At 52.6% G+C, this 17932-nt stretch overlaps 1 protein-coding gene across 4 annotated transcripts; it reads left to right on the forward strand.

Moving 5' to 3' along the window:
- Nucleotides 1-13831: 13831 nt before the first annotated feature.
- FAM240C (family with sequence similarity 240 member C) lies at nucleotides 13832-17635 on the forward strand. Of its 4 annotated transcripts, XM_045859669.1 has the most exons (4): nucleotides 13832-14003; nucleotides 14229-14386; nucleotides 15208-15356; nucleotides 17297-17635. In XM_045859669.1, the coding sequence occupies exons 3-4, from the start codon at nucleotides 15211-15213 to the stop codon at nucleotides 17424-17426; spliced, it is 276 nt and encodes a 91-aa protein (XP_045715625.1). In that variant the 5' UTR covers nucleotides 13832-14003; nucleotides 14229-14386; nucleotides 15208-15210; the 3' UTR covers nucleotides 17427-17635. The 4 variants fall into 4 exon arrangements, with proteins under 4 accessions (XP_045715625.1, XP_045715624.1, XP_045715627.1 ...); XM_045859668.1 differs by lacking the exon at nucleotides 14229-14386 and having other exon boundaries at nucleotides 13832-14105; XM_045859671.1 differs by lacking the exon at nucleotides 14229-14386.
- The last annotated feature ends 297 nt before the right edge of the window (nucleotides 17636-17932 follow it).

Here is a 17932-nt window from a genome sequence, read left to right on the forward strand (position 1 = left end):
ACCGGTATGTAAGTCCTCAGGGGAAAGGACCTGGTGCTCTTGCCTTTCACTCCCATCTCAGCATCCTCTTCCATGAGAACGTATCACTAACAAACCCTGCTTGCACGCTAACACACTTGCTGATCTGTAATCCTTTTCCGAGTTGGCAAGAAGAACCGAGTTTCTCCTGTGACAGGTGCACCCAGTCTGCATATGGCATTCATGAAGCCCACAACACAGAAGCTTCTATAATGCACTCTCCTTGTTCCTGGGCCCCACAGGGCTTCATACACCACTGACACCATCTCAAAATTATTATTTACGGTATCTTTAAACTTTTGTTTGTGAAGTGTAATGAGATAGTGAACATACACAATGTTGGTCATTCCTGGACACCTATTCCCAGATATTGTCCACAATGGCCCAGGAGCACAAAATTCCCATGATCCCAATGGTGGGTGTCCAGCAAGACTCAGGGTGAGAACAGGGTAAACATCTGCATCTGCATAAGCATAAGGAAGGGTGCTAACAGCTCCCAGAGGTCACACTTTTCTTAGAACCAGAGCTGAGTTCAATATACAGAGATGGTGAACAATTAGTGAGGACCCCATCATACCCTCTCCTGCATGAGGGAGACCTAAGCATGACCCACCCTCTTCCTGCTGGAGTGGGTTCACCAAACAGGGACACCCACCCCCATGACCTGGAATGATGACCTTTCTGCCCTCGTAGTGCCAGTCTTGTGAAGAAGAGTGTCTACATAAACTATGTGGATTTCAATAATAAATATCCACTATTATGTTCTTTTATGCTTTTTAAAAGAAAGGTGTGTGTCTTTCTTGGGTTTCATTTCCCTTCCCTGTTTCTCCCCCCACCAGCACAGCCCAGAGAGAACACCATAAACTCAATATTCTGTGACTTTTCAGCATGGGCCATGGGAGAGGGGCAGAGTCCTGGTGTAATGCTGGAAGAGGGGCTGGCACTGAAATACAGTAGGGAGGGGAGCCCACAGACTGCCATGTGATGGTCACAACCACCCCACCAGGACAGACCCTGGAGTTCTCCCAGAAGGTTTCACGATCCAAGATGAATAAAGAGAGGTCTGTGCCCTCTCCCTCCCCTCCAGCAGCAAACCACATTCCTAGTGTAGCTGCCAGCCTCCAAGGTGTCCCCCAAGTCCACATGCTATCACCCCTGCCCTTGTACACTTCCTCCACACAACCAAGCTGATCTGTGTTGCAAAAATGGTGTGTGGCCCTCAAAGCTAAGTCATAAACAGGCCCTTCTGTTTCAGCCTTGCTCACATAGTTCACATGGTCTCAGACCACCTTGTGCAAGGAGCTGGGTGTTTATTTATATTACTTTAAAGCTGCTGTGCATGTGGTCTCCCATGATCTTCCTTGACTGACCACCCAGGAAGGTGTTCCCACAATGCTGATTTATTATACTGCTATTATAATGAAGATGATGAGGGGTCATGTAGCATCTTCTGCACAGTTGCATTCAAGATTCACCATGATTCAGCACTTTTCCAGAAAGCTGGAACAACAGGTCTTAGAACAGGGTCTCTGTGCTGTATCAATGCCCTTCATCTCAGCTCTGGAGCACCTCCGGAGTTTTCTCCTGACTATCTCTGTCTCAAATCCAGGCATGTGCTGTGACTGGGAGTGGAATTGGAAACCTTTTGCTTGGCAGGTGGACACCCAGCCCACTGAGCCACACCAGTCGAGACTCAAGCAACTGTGGCTCAGTGGGCTGGGTGTCCACCTGCCAAGCAAAAGGTCTCCAATTCCATGTGCCTTGACCAGGGATCAAACCTGCAAACTCATTTCAAAAAAAAACAAAACCAAAATCCTGTAGAGATATAAAAGACTTCACTTGAGCCTTCGCTGGTGTGGATCAGTGCAGTGAGCACCAGCTTGTGAACCGAATGGTCACGGCTGGATTCCCGGTCAGGGCACACGGCTGGGTTGTGGGCCAGGTTCTCAGTTTGGGGCATGTGACAGGCAACGGAGTGACATATCTCTTACACACATCAACACATTGACGTTTCTCTCCCTCTCTCCCTCCCTCCCCTCTCATCCCTTCTCTCTGAAAATAAATAAATAGAATCCTAATAAATAAATAAATAAACTTAACATGCGCAGCAAAGTTGGATTCAACATTTAAGGATGGTCCACGATACCCAACGTTTCCTTCTGGTCTGCACCAAGGTTTTTCCCAACGTGAACACCAGATGGCAGAAGAGAGGAGCACTGGGAACATTTTTTCAGGGATCACATTGTGCTGTAAAGCAAGTTTCAACAAACTTCAAAAAATTGAAATTATGTAAAGCATATTGTTGGCACTTACTGCACTTAATATAGAAATCAGTAACAAAAGGTTTCTAAAAAGTCCTTAGTTTTAAAAGTGATGAAATGCACATCTAAATAACATCGGATTCCACATTCCTAGAAGATCCACTTTGCTCACAACTTTTCCTGCGGACCCTGCACTGCGTTATTCCCAAGTTGAACACCAGATGGCAGCATAGAAGCACACTGGTACTATGACGCAAGTTAGAACAAACTTCAAAGGACTGAAATTATATAAAGTAACATTTCTTCCTCTCATTGCAGTTAATCTAGAATTCAGTAACAGAAGGTAACTGGAAAGTCCTTATATTTGGAAGTTATGAAATGCACTTCTAATTAACCCCCAAATAAGCCTCTATTGCAGTCGGAAAGTAATTTGAACTGAGGGGCACTACGTACCACAAGCTACAGGGAAACGCGCCGTCTTCAGTGCACACAGCAGGAAACGACAAAGGCTGTTGCTCCGCCGACTCTGAACCCACACAAAGACCCCCACGTAGTGAGTCAAATCCAGAGAAAGTAGCAGAAAGGAAATGTGCACGTACACGTGTCTGGGAGGGGTACACTTAAAGAGGTAGCAGTTAATGTTCCTTGGGGTAGGATTTTCAATTAACTTCATTTTTCTGGATAGTTTCAATAAGCCGCAACAAACAAGGCCATTTTCATTTTAGGAAAAAAGTACCACAGAAAAACATGGAAGAGTTTTATAGAATTATAAATAATTCTATATAGAATATTTGTAACAATTGAATTATAATAATCTAGACTGTTGTGGGGACACCAGAAGCCTTTTCTTTACTCCTCTAGCTGGGTCTCTTGACAGTGAACAGGGAAAAAATTCTGTTTAACCCAAAATGGCTCCTTTTGTTATTTGCACTTCTTCGTGTGCATTGCAGCAGTTCTGACAGAGGAAACTCCTAACCTTTTGGTAGTTAACAGTGATGTGAGCCTGGGTCTGCATTTACAAACTACATTCTTTGGGACACGGAAGAAGCCTCCCAGGGTCTTTGCTTTGTCACTGGTAACGTTTCTTGTTTTTATAGCTTACAACACTTACCCCTGAAGAACCTAGACTTCAGATTCGGCTGTACCTCCCGAGAGCCTGTGAGGCTGGCCCTGGCAACACTCACTGAACTGGGACCAGAAGTCATGCTCTCCCAAAGCTGGTACGTGGTCTATGCGATGTGCTCACGAGAAGTGGTCCCACAGGAATGGCTCACTTAGGTAGAGACCTCACACTCGCACCCCACAAAGAGTCTGAGCACCCTTTTCAGCTCCTCACAGACCAGCAGAAGCTGCTCCCTGCCCCCACTCACTTCAAACACCCCTTCCCACAACCCCGAATCCACCCACCCCTCACCTAATTTTCCATGGGCTGGCCTTACCCTGGACATTTCATTTCCACCTGACAGTTGGTTTCACACTAAAGGCAGAGTGAGTGTGGGCCTACAGACAGGGTCCCTAACCCTAAACCTAACCCTGACGCTGACCCTAACCTACCATTTACACACTTTCTTTAGATGAAGACCACCCTTTTGAGTGGCAGATGATGGTTCCATTCTTTGGCCCCACGATCTCTCCAGCTCCACGTTATTGTAAAGTATCAAGTGTTCATCCACCCTCAAAATTTGTCTTGGAAACAGAAACAGAATTTCCTTATGTTTCTGAAGAAAATCCCACATGGAAATGCTGTCAAGAATGGTGGTTGCTTTTTTTTCCAGCTTCACAAGTGTGGAACCCAAACACCAAAACAACTATCGTAACCATGCTGGTGAAAATGATTTTCCACAATTGATTTGGGTACTTTGAGTATGTGGCCTCTCTCCCACTTGGCCTCATGTGGCCTGTCCTCAGCGAACATCTGGACTTGGTGGCTCTCCACTGCACCTGGTCTGTGCGCCCCTGGGGCATCTTCACGTAAGAAACCTCCACACAAAATGCTGCAAACCACTCCTGACATGTTCAATCTGTCACAACACCTTCTTGTACACGCCGCAAATCTTTTCTTCTGTTGACTGGCATTTTCACCCTTCTTGAAATACCAAAAATATTACTTGTGTTCACCCAACTTCAATATGAAAATGGCCACACACTCACTCAACAATTTTGATGACTTTTTAATTCACACTGATGCATTTGTCATGGTACAGTATAACAAAATGGTTTCAAATGAGGTTAAAGACAAGTATGTGAACCCAGAGCCATGTGATGGGGGTGGGGAGATGGGGGATGAAGTCAGGGGTGGTGGGGGCCAAACCAACTTTTTGGCCAACTGGGGATAAAGCAAGCTTCACCCAGCATCGCAGCACTGAGATCATGTACAGTGTGTGTTTTGCTCTCATAGCACTTAAGCTGGAATTCACTGAAAGTGGGTGACTGTAAAATTCTGTTGTTTGGTGCTTATGAAATAGACTCATAAATAACCTCCAAAATTAACCACTATTTGAATTACAAAATAATGAGCTGAATAATTCTAAAAACACTACATACCAAAACTCCAGGAAGAAATCTTCACCTTTAAATGCACATGTTAAAAACAGAAGTGGAAATGTACAAGTTTTGCTCCTGTACAGGGAACGGCCATCAGTAAATGAATAAAGTCCAGGCGCAGTGGAGGAAATGAGCCCGCAGACATGTCCGGAGGGGCATGTATATAAAATGATAGATAGTACTTTTTTTTACCTCTGGGTGGAAAATTTTGAATAAATTTTACTTTTCTCATTGTTTAAGGAAGCTGCAACAGACAAAGCCAATTACAAACAATTTTCAAGCACACTTGGAACTTTTAAAAACCTGACTTTATTATGCTACAAAGCCAGTTCTGAAAAATTTCACATTAGACACACTTTTTCCTCCTTTCACCTTTAATCTGGAAACCAGTCACCAGGTACCAGAACAGTCCTTACATTCAGATGTTTTCAAATGCACCTGGAAATACCACTGCCATCAAAACTCACTGATATTCCACTGGAATCAACCACTTTTCTTGCTGGCCTGCACTAAGGTGTCATTCCCCAAAATGACCACGAGATGGCAGCCAAGATGCACACTCAGAACACACTGTTCTACGGGCCTGGCCACAAGGTTCCTTCGGTTTTTACTGTGAGATGCACTGGCAGGCATTTTTCATTTTCTCGAACAACATGACTAGACAGCATACTCACCGCTTTGTTCCACTGCCCTCTGCCATCTTTCAGGCTGCTTCACCATTCCATCTTCCCACATCTTTACATATTGGAGTAGAGACATCTCCCAGGTGCCATTCCACAGAATGGAAATTTTTCTCCATTGGGAGAACTTTGGAAAGGCTGAAATCAATGGCAATCCAAAGGGGTGGGTGGGTGAGCACTGTAGATGAATCAGAACAGCCAGGCTGCAACTGTTTTCTCCTGGTCACCACAGAGAAACATGTGTTCTCACCTTATCCTCTCTGAAGATCACGTGTCTTCTGCTGACAAATTCAGGACTCTTTCCCTCAGGTGGTGCTTTCCATTGGTCTGACAGGGAGCAGTACTTGTTGGAAGTAACCGCCTGGTTTCTGGTGAGGAGCTCCTACTACAGGACTCCCTAAGGACCCCACCACATACACAGCACCGCCTCCTTTGGGTGCAGACTGCCCTCCCTGTGCCCACAGTCTCTCCTGTTCCACATTAGTGTCCAATATCAACAGTTCATCCCCTCTCCCAATTTGTCTTGGAATTGGAAGGTTTTCCTTACTTTTCAGTAGAGAATTCATTTGTAAATGTGGCTAAGAAGGTTCCCCCCTCCTCCCTGCTTAACTTCTGTGGGACACAAACATCAAAGCAATTAACATAACTGTGCCAGTGCAGATGATTTTTGGTGCTATTGATTAGGATACTTTGAGTATGTCACCTGCTCCCACGTGCCATAACGTGGTCTGTCCTCAGTTAACATCTGGACTGGATGGCTCTGCACTGCAGCTGGTCCATATGACCCAGGGGGCAACTGCACATGAGAAGTCTGCAGCATGAAACTTCGCAACCCACCTCTGACACATTTGGTCAGTTATAGCACCTCCTCCACACACACCACAGACCTTTTTTTCCATTTCAGTTGTGTTTTCACTTTTCTTGAAATGACAAAGCCTAATGTGCCAATAATGTCGCTATGTTCGTCCTTCTTTAATACGACAAAGTCCACACAAATATTCATGAGTTCTGGTCAGATTTTTAATGCATGCTGAGACGACAGCTGTCACAGTGAAGTCCATAAAAAATGGTTTCAAATGAAGTTAAAGACAAGTCATGGTATCAACCACAACCGCAACCCCCTAAACCTAACCCCAAACCATGCCACACACCAGACACTGGACTGGGTGTCCAAAGCCTGTCCCTGACTCCAGATGCCTGGCTCTGGACATCATACCACAGAGAACAGTCTGTCTTCCTATTTAAACCTGTAAACCCTTGGAATGTAAACATCTAATGTCTAAAAATATAAAGCAGGTTTCTGTAAAAAAAGTTATATTAAACCAAGCAAACTAAATGATGCAATAATGATGCATATTAGACATGAGATGCAGGAGGCTGCTGCTGGCATATCATAGCATACTCTTCCAAAGCAAAATCAATTAAAGTAAATGAGTAAATGTGGTATCCTCCTGATTAAAAAATTCTGGATAATAGGAGAAGCTATTCACAGAGTAAGAAAATCACCCACAGAATTGAAGAAAATGGTTGTAAATTATACTCTTGATAAGACTCTTGTTACCACAACAAAGAACTGTATAACTCATCAATGGAGAGATATCTATATTTTTAAAGAACTTGAATAGAACCTTGTAGACAGAATATGTACATAAGAGTGGTAAAAAGAAATTAGAGAAAACATTCAATGTTTATATCACTGCACAATACACTTCCCAGTCACTACAAAGGCTATAGTTCAGAAAGCAAAACTGAGAAATGTTTATAAGCACAAACAAAAATTAGGATTCACCATTACTTGACTGAATGTAAAATACGGCAGACCTTGTATAAAATGGTTTGGCATTGCCTCAAAAAATTTACCCTACTGTGTTCAATAACTCCACTTCGAAACACATACCTGAGAAATTGAAGACAGATGTTATAACAAACTTATACATGATTATTCACAACAACACTGTTAACAACCAAAAGGTAGAAAGCATTCCAATGTCCACCCACAGGTAAATGAATACACAAAATTTGGTTATTCTGTCACCAAAAAGGTACCGGACCCAAGGCAGTTTTGCTCTGGCAAGGTCTCATACATGTAGACTCTTGACTTTGTCCAGTAAAAATTTCACAACGCAAAGCTAGGGAATTTTGGGAGTTTGTATATTAAATCCATGGACAGTGAAACAAAGAAAGGGCTTCAGATAGAAGAGGTGAAATCACAGCAACAAGAGTGAGCATAGGCGGAGCTGCTTCTGGGGAAACAGAAAAGTTAGGCACAAAGAAGGACCTTGGAGACAGGATCTGGGGGTGAGCCAGGGATGAGCTACCCACCGCTCCCCTGGCTGCAAGTCTCCTGGGGACCTTTGCAGACAGGGAGAAACCAAAAAAGATACACGATTAAGAAAAAAAGAGAAGGGAAGGCACACGTGTGCTCAACAAACAGTGCATGCTGGGTCCTTTTTTTAGGGTTTTACCTGTTTTCTAATGTGGAGGACTTTAGAGGAGGTTTTAGAAGAGTCATCTCCACAGAATACTCAGCTTTCCAGGGGTGCCCTTTGATGTGCTGATGCAACACAGCGAGCACACAGAGTGGTCAGGGTCCTTCTCTGGTGAACTTCTCCTTCAGAAGAGTCACCAGAGAAGGGCTGGGACTGAGGTGGCTCTTCCCCTGCCTGGTCTGGCGTGTCTGAACCATTTGCTCTCTCTCAAATGTCCATGGTCAGGGAAGATAAGATCCTCAGATTTATTACCTGGCTATAAATTGCTAGGCCTTAGTTAGCCATCAAGCTCAGTTTTCCCATTCCATTTCCAAGCAATTTTCCTATCTTTTTTATTAACTCAACTCAATACAATTGGGGGCTCATACTGACACTGAATTTAACACAATGACCATTTGTTGACAGACACCAGACACGAGAGCCAAACTCAGGATCCTGGACACAGACCTTTGACTCCAAAAGCTGGACCCTGGAGCAGACCCAAACCAAAACCAGGACTCCAGGCCCAAAGCCCCAAACCCAAAGTCGTGGGCTCTCACCTGAGCCAGACCATGCAGTCTGAAGGCCAAACACCAGATGCCAGGGACTGACACCGGACCTTTAATACCAGGTTCCATACACCAGAACCAAAGGCTTCATCTGCACATGGACCTCGCATGTGAACCCAGGACACAAAGCCACATCCTAAGAGGTGCAATACTGCAGACACACAACCGAATACGTTTTGACTCTGAAACACAGACCCTGGACACAGGACGCAGATCTGTAACCAGGATGCTGTGGCCAGAATTTGAAGCTGGAGCCAGACGCTGGGGCCCCACTGCCAGAGGCCAGAGGCAGAAACTGAATCGGATCCTCACATTGTAACAAACCTGTGATTCAATAAGATAAAACTCTAGTCTCCCTAATTGCAAACTTCCACATTTTACCAAATCCAGCAACAATGGGCCAAAGACAGAATGAACAAAAAGAACGTTGACTTTGGAGGGCAGGTGTCCATGATCTCTCAGCTGCAACAGGCTCAGGAGTTAGCACTGTCACCATTCATTCCACACCGCCATCTTTTCCAAACTGTGGGGGACTAAAAAGGGATTATTTTCCACAAACCTTGTTGGCTCTAACACCTGGGATAATAATTACAATAACAGAATTGGATCAATACGAGACATTCAACATTTAGTATGGGCACGAGCATGAACAAATACCAGGCAGGACAGGACATCAATGCAGAAAGGACAGCGGCACAGCTGACGTATTGACTCGGCTGAGGCATCGACGCAGACGGTACAGAAGTGCGGCTGGGACAGCAGGGGAAACTGGACTTCAGCAAAGATAGGAGAGGGGCACAGCTGAGACATCTGGTCAGCCAGGACATCAAGGCAGAGAGGACCTGGACACAATCATGATTTCGGCGAGGCTGGGACATTAGCGTGTCGGGGGCAAGGGAGGGAGACTGATGCTGCCAGGATGCCGACACACACTGGACACTGGACCACAGAGACATGGACACAGCTGAGACAGGAACACAGGTCTGGCCCAGGAGAGGTGCCTGGGTACCTGACGTAAAGACACCACTGTTGTACGTGGGGGAGAAGGAAAAATGACCTACGAAGTCCATTTATATGAAAGTTATAACATCCACGACTAAGCGCCACTCCATTCCACATTCGTAGATCATTCACTGCAGCTGACAGCCTTTCCTGCTGGCCTGCACTAAGGTGTCCTTCCCAAGATGCACTTGAGACGAGAAGAGAGGCACACTTAGAACATTTTCCTAAGTGACCATAATGAGCCATAAAGTAAGATTTTAAAAATTACAAAGAACTAAAATTATATAGAATATAATTCTCACTCTCATTTATGTGAGTTAATAAATCAGGAACAAATGGTAATTAATAGGTCCTTACATTGAAAAGTTATGAAACACACTTCTAAATACCACTGCAATCCACAGTCGCTGATATTCAACTAGAATAACCACTTTTCCTGTGGACCTCCACTAAGGTGTCATTCCCCCAAATCTCCACGAGATAGCAGCAGAGATACACACTTGGAACATTTTCAAACCTGACCGTATTTAGTTATAAAGCACGTTTCATTACACTTAACAGCTTGAAACTGCATAAAGTATGTTTCTTGCTCTCATTACAGTTAATCTAGAAACTAGTAGCAAAAGATAACTAGAAAGTTCTTATATGCAGAAGTCATGAATACACTTCTAAATAATCCTCCAAATAAATCACATTTAGAAAATACTTCAAACTGAGTGATAATAAAAATGCTACATACCAAAACCAACAGCAAACTGCATAATCTTAAGTCGTGCATGCACTGGGAAAAGAGAAAACCTGAGAATTCACAAGGCTTGCACCCATCTGAAGGGCCTGCTGCAGTAGAATCCAGAGAGAGCACCACAGAATAAAGGCAATGTTCACTTACCGATGCCTGAAGAGGTAGATACTTATGACTAGAACAGTTCTTACTGTTTGGAGTAGGATTTCACATCAATTTCATTTTCCTGTGTTGTCCCACCCAGGCCGCTCAAGGTCACTGGGGTCAGGGACCTGCCCTGACCGCAGTGGAACTCAAGGATCTGCCCTGGTCTGCCCTGACCCAGCGCCTTTCTGATGAGAGCTGTGGAATTTCCTAGTGCCTTCTAGAAGGCAGTGCCTGGCTACCTCTGCTACGAGCTCATCTGGACTGCAGGGTCGATGTCAACAAGTTGTCCTCTGACTTTTCAACTAAGAGAAAAGGGACAGAAAAGCTTTCCCATTGGGGCACCTCGTGCCAGGTGGCGTCCCAGTGCCAGCTGAGGGGCCTCGAGCAGGGGCACCTGGCATCTGCAGGACGCTGGCCATGACGCGGTGCGTTTGCGCCGTGAATGAGGACGAGGTCGCCCCTGCCCTGGGGTCTCCTTGAAGTCCACCCTGGAAACAGGCGAGGCCCGGCCAGGAAGGTCAGGGCGAGCCCCCAGCTGGAGGGGAGGACGGTGTAGCTGCCCCCATCTGCCACGCCCACTCCCTAGGGAGCAAGAAAGTGGGTTCTCTGCCCTTCACTAGGAAGTTCACCTAAAATTAGGAATCTGTTTGCGTTTCAGCCCCCCAACTTTGGCTGGATTAACAGCAGCTGCATCTAAAACGTGTCTGCCTTCAGTTCTCTCTGAGGTCTTTTAGATATTCAGTATTGCTGTTACCACTCTGGTTTCTGAAAGTAGTTATTACAATGTTGCGTTTAATTAGGCCCAGCCTGGCGATTCAGGCTACACAGGGGCTCAGCTGTGGGCTCAGCTGTGGACTCTGGTGCAGGCTGTGCAGCAAGTCCCAGGTGTATCCTCCACACTGTATGTCAGCAACATCACTGAGCTTACAAACGATGTTGGCACGCTCCCCAGGAAAGGCAGCACAGGAGGAGGGCGGGGGCCAGGTCTGGCCAGGGGCCTCTGAGCCTTGTCCCCATCCTGTGCAGAATGTCCTGCCCCAGAGATGTGGGGGCAGAGAGGGTGGAACCTCCTTTTCTCTGACCCAGATCCCCAGCCCCTCCTGCCTGGAGGACCAAACTCCTCTGCAGGAGAAACAAGAAAGGACTCGAGGAGCAAGTGCCACCAGGCGGCAGCCCCTGTGGCCGCACAGGACACTTGCCTTGGTGTCCCTCAGAGACCCTCGTGGGGGACAGGTGCAGGTGCAATGTCTGCAGACAGGAACCCGGGGTCATGTGCACTGGGCTGTCCAAGGTCACAGTGACACCACCATGTCACAGCCGAGGGGGGCCAGGCTCAGGGAGGCCACGCGCCTCATCTGTGGTCCCAGCTCTTCAGAAAAGGGAGAAAGGCCCCATGGCCAGGGTCTCTGGTCGACCAGATGTCTCATCTAGAAAGTCAGTCTTTCTACAGGGACATGAGCTCCCAGAGACCACCAGACCTATAAGCGTACATGGGGCCACAGAGTTGGGGGCAGGAGCACTGAGCTGGTGGACCCTGGAGTGGGGTAGCCGGTCATGGGTGGTGTCTGCATTCGCCAGCCCCATGGAGCTCCGAGCAGAAGCCGCGTGTCCTGACCCAGTGAAAGAAACTCGGGGGCAGGTCCCTGCATGGAAACCCAGGGGGTGGGGTCTGCCAGCAGACGCACTCTGACCTGTGGCCACATGTGGGCGACGGGCAAGGACGCTGCAGCTGGGGGCCAGGCTGCAGAACTGGGATGGGCAGCTGATGAGCCACCTGCTGGCGGCAGGCCAGGGGCAGCCCTGAGCTGAACGGCGGTGCGCCCTGCCCGGCCCCACCGCAGGTGTCCCGCTGCGGTTTAAGGCTCACGGGAGGCACCCCCTCCCAGGCCGGGGTCTCCCAACGCTGTGGGCTGGCTCTGGAAGGAAGGTCGTTCCCTGCTGCTCCCACCGCTGCTTTTCTGTCACCAAAGCCAGCGGTGACTCCTGGGGGGGCTGTGTGCAGGGACGGCTGCTGTCCCCAAGGAGGGCAGGGCACGGGGCGTCCCAGGGAGGTCGGGGGTGCGAGGAAGGTGCCCTGCTCGGAGCACAGTTCCCGCCTCCCCACACGCTAGCCGGGAGCCTGCAGTCCCCGACCACAAGTCCGCAGGGAGGAAGCGGGCGGCTCCCACAGCCGTGGTGCAGCTGCATCTGTGTCTGGAGAGCCTGCCCACACCTCCCGGCCTTCGGCAGAGACCCCGTGGCACCCAGGGCCGGCGTCTTAGTGCCCGCACCGCCTGCGCCGTCCCCAGAAGCCAGCGAGTGACCCTGAGGTGTCCCACCACCCACCACCGCAGCCCCTCACGGCAGGCCCCAGGTGACGTCTTTGCCCGCTTGCAGGTGCCAAAAGCTGGGCACTGCCGGTGGGGAAGGGCAGCGTCTCTGCGAAGCCGGAGCCTCAGTCTCCCAGGTGCGAGGGGCAGGGCAGCCCTGGGCTGCGGCGGACTCCATCCTCAGGACGCCCCTTGTGCGGGGGTGCTAGAGAACCACTCGGGTCTGTGTCAGGTCTGCAGGTCTGGTGTGGCGCTGCATCCCCTGTGTCTCCATCTCCCCAGGAACACCCCCGCTCCCGCTCCCCCAGCCCCGGGTCAGACCGCACTGCCCCCTCCCTGATAAGCCCCACCCTCTGGGCTCTGTCTCTGCAGAACTCGGGGACCACACCCCAGGGGGGCAGTAAGATGCTGAGGTAGGGCCCCCAGGAGGCGGCCACATGGGCAGACCGAGCACAGGACGGGGGTCGCACAGGGCCCAGCGGTCGGAGGGGAGGGGCCAGTCTGCAGGTCTCTGCAGACACTGGACTCTGACTGCCTTGTTCGGTTTGGGGGTTTGGGGCGGGGAAAGCCTGCTCACAGCGTCACAGGTTAATTTCTTAGGTGCCAGAGGGTGGTCCAGGTCCGTGGGCGGGACTTGGGAAGCTCGGGAGAGGGAAGAGTTAAAGAGTGGGCGGAGGGGCCAAACGTGTTCCCCCGCATTCCCCCTTCAGCGCGGGTTTTCGGATTGCAGGAGGAACAGACGCTCTACATGAAAGTTCACCACGGCCTGAACAACGAGGAACGGGCTCCTGCCCACCCTGTGCCTCCCCCGAGCGTGACCCGCCGCTGTCCGGGGACCGTCGCTGCAGAAAACCCTCGCCAACCCGTTAAAGTCAGGGTGGGTGGGTGCGCGCTGCTTTTTCACAAAACCCGAGCCTCGGGGGTTTCTTGGCCACCGAGAGAAGGCGTTCCTGCCTTTGTCCGCACCACTGTCTCGCAGGGAGGGAGCCGCGCGCACTGGAGACCCGCCAAGCTGCCCTCCCCACTTCTGGAGGCACGCGCGCTGGACGTGCCCGCCGGGCCGGGCCGTCTGCAGGCCGTTCGGGCGGAGGGCGGGTCTTCGCTCCCAGCCCCGAGCTGACGCCGAGCGCCGGGCACCAGACCCACAGAAGAGGCAGCGGCAGGAGTCACCTGGGCGCGCGCCTGGAGTCGCACCGCAGGACGCCGCCCCCAGAGGGTCCCCAGTTCGGCTGAGAAGCGACTGAAAAGCAAGCTCTGTCCCAGGTGAACGTGACTTTGCCGATACCTCCTCCCACTCAGACTTGGATGAAACGCCCCGGTGAGGGGCAGCCGGCGGTGGCCTGTGCACTGCGCACCTGCCTTCAGGTGTCTTCTCGCTGGGCCCCGCCGGCTCCCCGCCCCCCTTACCTGCTGTTTCTCGCCACGGGGTGGGGGGGGCGGGTTGGGGCTGCGCAGGGGCCGCGCCAGGAGCCGCTCTGTGTTCGCTAGGTTTCCGCGAACCCGCTTCTCTCGGGAGGCCCCACCGAGACCCCGGCCGGCTCTAACGCGCCGGCAGCGCCCGCTCCGCACAGACACAGACGTGCGCGGACCTCAGCGCCTCGTGGGAGACCGCGTGTCTGGAAGGAAGGCGGAGAGGCCCACGTCCGGTGAGGAGCAGTGCTCTTCCGCGGCCCTCTGAGGACCCCTCCCCGAGGTCTGTCCGGGCCCTGGACCTGCTTCTGCAGCCCCGCGGTCACGGACAAGACCGCACCGACGGGTCGTCTCGCGGAGCACTGGGAACAGGGTCCCGTCCCGGTTCTGCCTGAGTCGGTCCCGGGACCTTCCTGTGCGTCGGTCCGAGGCAGAGACCTCTCCCTGCCTGGGGCGCCGGCACCGCGTTCCTTCCTCCCCCCGCCCCCCTCCCCCCGGGGACCAGCGCGGACTGAGCCCTGCGCTCGCGGCCGCGCCCCGAGGGGCCGAATTCCCGCACAGCGCGGGGCTCAGGCCGCGGCAGGCAGTGGTCGCCACCTTCCTTCAGAGGACGCGGGCCCTCCCGTCGCCTCTTCCGAGAGCGCAGAGCGCGTCGGCTCAGGCCTGGGGCGGGGCCGGGCGGGCGCACTCGCTGGACCGGAGAGAAGCGGACCGCTGTCCCAGGGCGCCCGACAGGGCCTCCCAGGGACAAGTTCCCCGCAAAGGGGCGGTGGGAGCGGCTCCTCAGGCACAGCCCGCCTCGGCCAGGGGTCTGGGCTCTGAAACCGCTGGTGTTCTGACAGCACGGTCCTTCCGGTGCCAGAGAGCTGGCTGGACGGGACCCTCCGCCCGCCTCACGTCACCACATTCTACCAAACGTGCTGCTGAGGGCTCATCGAGCCGGACCCAGTCTGGTGTTTGGGGCTGCGCCAGCGCCCTCACTGTTAACTGCTGGCGCTCCTGCGCTCTCGGAACACAGCGCGAAGGGCTGCGCCCTTGTCGGTTTTCCCTCTTCCAGGAAATGAGTGCAGGCTCCACGCTGAAGCATCCAGGACGGGTGGCCTGCGATGCAGAAGGGCTGAAGGCCTTCTGGGAGAAAAAGGTCCGGCTGCACGCACAGCAGCTGCGGAGCGAGGACGAGCGTGTTCGCAGGAGCGCCCTGGACAGGTGGGCAGGTGGGCGGCAAGGGGGACCTCCGCCCTCAGGCACGCAGCCCCTGCCCCCTAACAAAAGCGTGTCAGGCCCAGACTTCCTGTCACAGTTGGAGACACTCTCCACCGGAAACAGCCCCATTAACTCGGCGTCTAGTCCCAGCATTGAGTAAGTGGAGAGGGGAACACCCCAGGGTCCCACACCCTTCCACCCCCACTCCGCCCCCCACCCCTCCATCCTCACACTCCCCTGCCGTGGGGGCGTGTCCTGCTTTGGTCTGGGGTTGTGACAACTGCTCCCACTGAGGGTAAGACTGAGAGGCCAGAGCTCGCTCTGCCCCTTCCCATACACTTGTGCGGCGGCGGACCCAAAGCCGACTGACCCCTTTCTTCCTGCAGCTGCGCCCCAGGGCCTCGGTGCTGAGGGGGCCTCCTGGATGACCCCAAGCAGACTCAGGATATCTGGTCCCAGGCCGAGAGGGCGGATTAGCACATAGTTCACACCTAGACAAGGACTCAGATGGCCAGTAAGGCCAAAGTGGTCACAGCCTCTTCCCCAAATAGCAGCAGCAGCTGCTGCCCCTGGAGCAGGTTGGGAAGGAGGATCCTGATCCAGGTGGACTGACCTTCCAGCCGCCAGAGGTCTGGCTGCTGTGCTGGCCCCTCCCCCACCTGTCATCTCTTGGCTGTGGGATGGGCTATGCCATTCAGGACCCCTGCCCCAGCTGATACATGTAGAGGGGCCGTGGTGCCATCCTCTCCACATGGTGTAGCCCCACCCCAGCTCCTAGGGTCTCAGGGCTCATCCTGTCCTCTTGAGCCATCAGGCCCTGGAACCTTCTGGGTCTTCTGCCCAGGGATGCAGGTCCCAGAAGTGGGCTCTGGGCCCAACAGTGACAGGGCCACCAGCTCCAGCTGGGTATATCGTCAGGTCCTGGGCTGAGGGAACAGGACTGTGGGTGGGACATTCTGCGCCTGTCTGGGAAGATGTGGCTGGTGATCAGGAGCACAGACCACAGCCAGGATGCACCCTGTTCCCTGGACAATGGCAGCCCCCTGAGGACGTCCCCACGGGCACCCCGCAGCTCCCGCAGTTCCCAGAAGTCAGAGTCGTCTCCTTTTAAATGAGACGACTGGCCCTGGGGCAGTCAGTCAGCAGCCAGAGCCTGGTGAACGGGCGGGATGGTGGCCATCCGTCAGACGTGGGGCCGCCCCTCATGGGCACTTCTGTCCCGGCCTAACCTCCTGCTGCTCACTCAGGCCCCTGGATGTGCGGGTGCCTTTACCAAGTTGCCACCAGGCCCTAAGTTGGCCGGAGCCGGGCACCCCCCACCCACCCTCTAAAGCCAAACCACACACTCAGGCCCAGAGGTGCCAAGTGGTCATTGTCTGAGGGCAGACGTCCAAGACTGAGGGAGGCTGGACCCCTGGACCTGGCTGTCCTTGTGGCCGGACCAACCCTCCCCTGCGCTGTGGCGGCAGCACGTGCTGCCGTCCAAGGCAGTCATGCCAGGTGCACAGGAGGGCGCCGAGAGGAGGAGGGCGGCACCCTCGGGGCCCAGGCCGACTGCACCCCCAGGTCCCATTCTCGTGAGCACACGCACCTCCGGGACGAGCCGGGCCCTAGGCCAACCAGAGCGCTCGGGATGTGGCTCAGCCTCTCTGGGGCTCAGCAGTTTCCAGAAGCGGCTTCCTGGGGCAAAGTGTTTTCCCTCTGGGGTGAGGGTCCTGAGGGAAACCCTCCACGACAGACGTGGCTCTGATCCTGAGGTGGCCAGCCCTGAGGCTGCAGGACTCTCTGAGGCCTTACAAGGTCACAGATGCTGGCTGGGTGGGGACACGTCGCGGGGAGGGGACAGCTATGCTCACACATGTGCATGGTGCCGACAGACAAGGCCTGGCCGTCCCCCGGCCCTGGCAAGGTGACTCACAATGCCAAAATTCCCACCGTCCCAGGCTCCGTGGAGAATGGGCTCAGGAGCTGGAGCTGAGGCACAGGATGCTGCAGGCGCACCAGAAGTCCGCCCCACGGTCGTCCCTTCTGGGCACTAAGTCCTTCTGCACTGGAGACAAGACTGCAGCCTGAGTCCTGCGTGGAGTGGGGACGCACCGTGCCTGGCTCCCCAAGAAGGAATGGCCCATGGGGGCTGCGCGTGGGGGCTGCCTGCAGAGCCACTGCACCCGTGGCAGGTCTCACGGGTGCGCTCACCCTACTTCGCCCTGGTTGCATGGGGTGCCATTGGGTTTGCTTTTCCAGCACAAAGTAGGTGCCCAATAAAACCCAAGGTAATTGGATTGTTTGTGCAAAATTGTCTTCATAGGCTTTAAATTCATCTTAAAAGCTGAACAGGCCTTGGCTGGTGAGGCTCAGTGGACTGAGTGCCAGCCTGTGAACCAAAGGGTCCCCAGTTCTATTCCCAGTCGGGGCACACACCTGAGTTGTGGGCCAGGTGCCCAGTGGGGGGCGTGTGAGAGGCGACCACACACTGATGCTTCTTCCCCTCTCTTTCTCCCTCTCTTCCCCAATCTAAAAATAAACAACATAACCTTTTTTTTAAAGCCGCACACAGCGTTACTAACTTGCAACAAGTC

This window comes from Phyllostomus hastatus, unplaced genomic scaffold (assembly GCF_019186645.2).
Source record: "Phyllostomus hastatus isolate PE091 unplaced genomic scaffold, TTU_PhHast_1.1 phas_scaffold_182, whole genome shotgun sequence".
Lineage (NCBI taxonomy): Eukaryota > Metazoa > Chordata > Mammalia > Chiroptera > Phyllostomidae > Phyllostomus > Phyllostomus hastatus.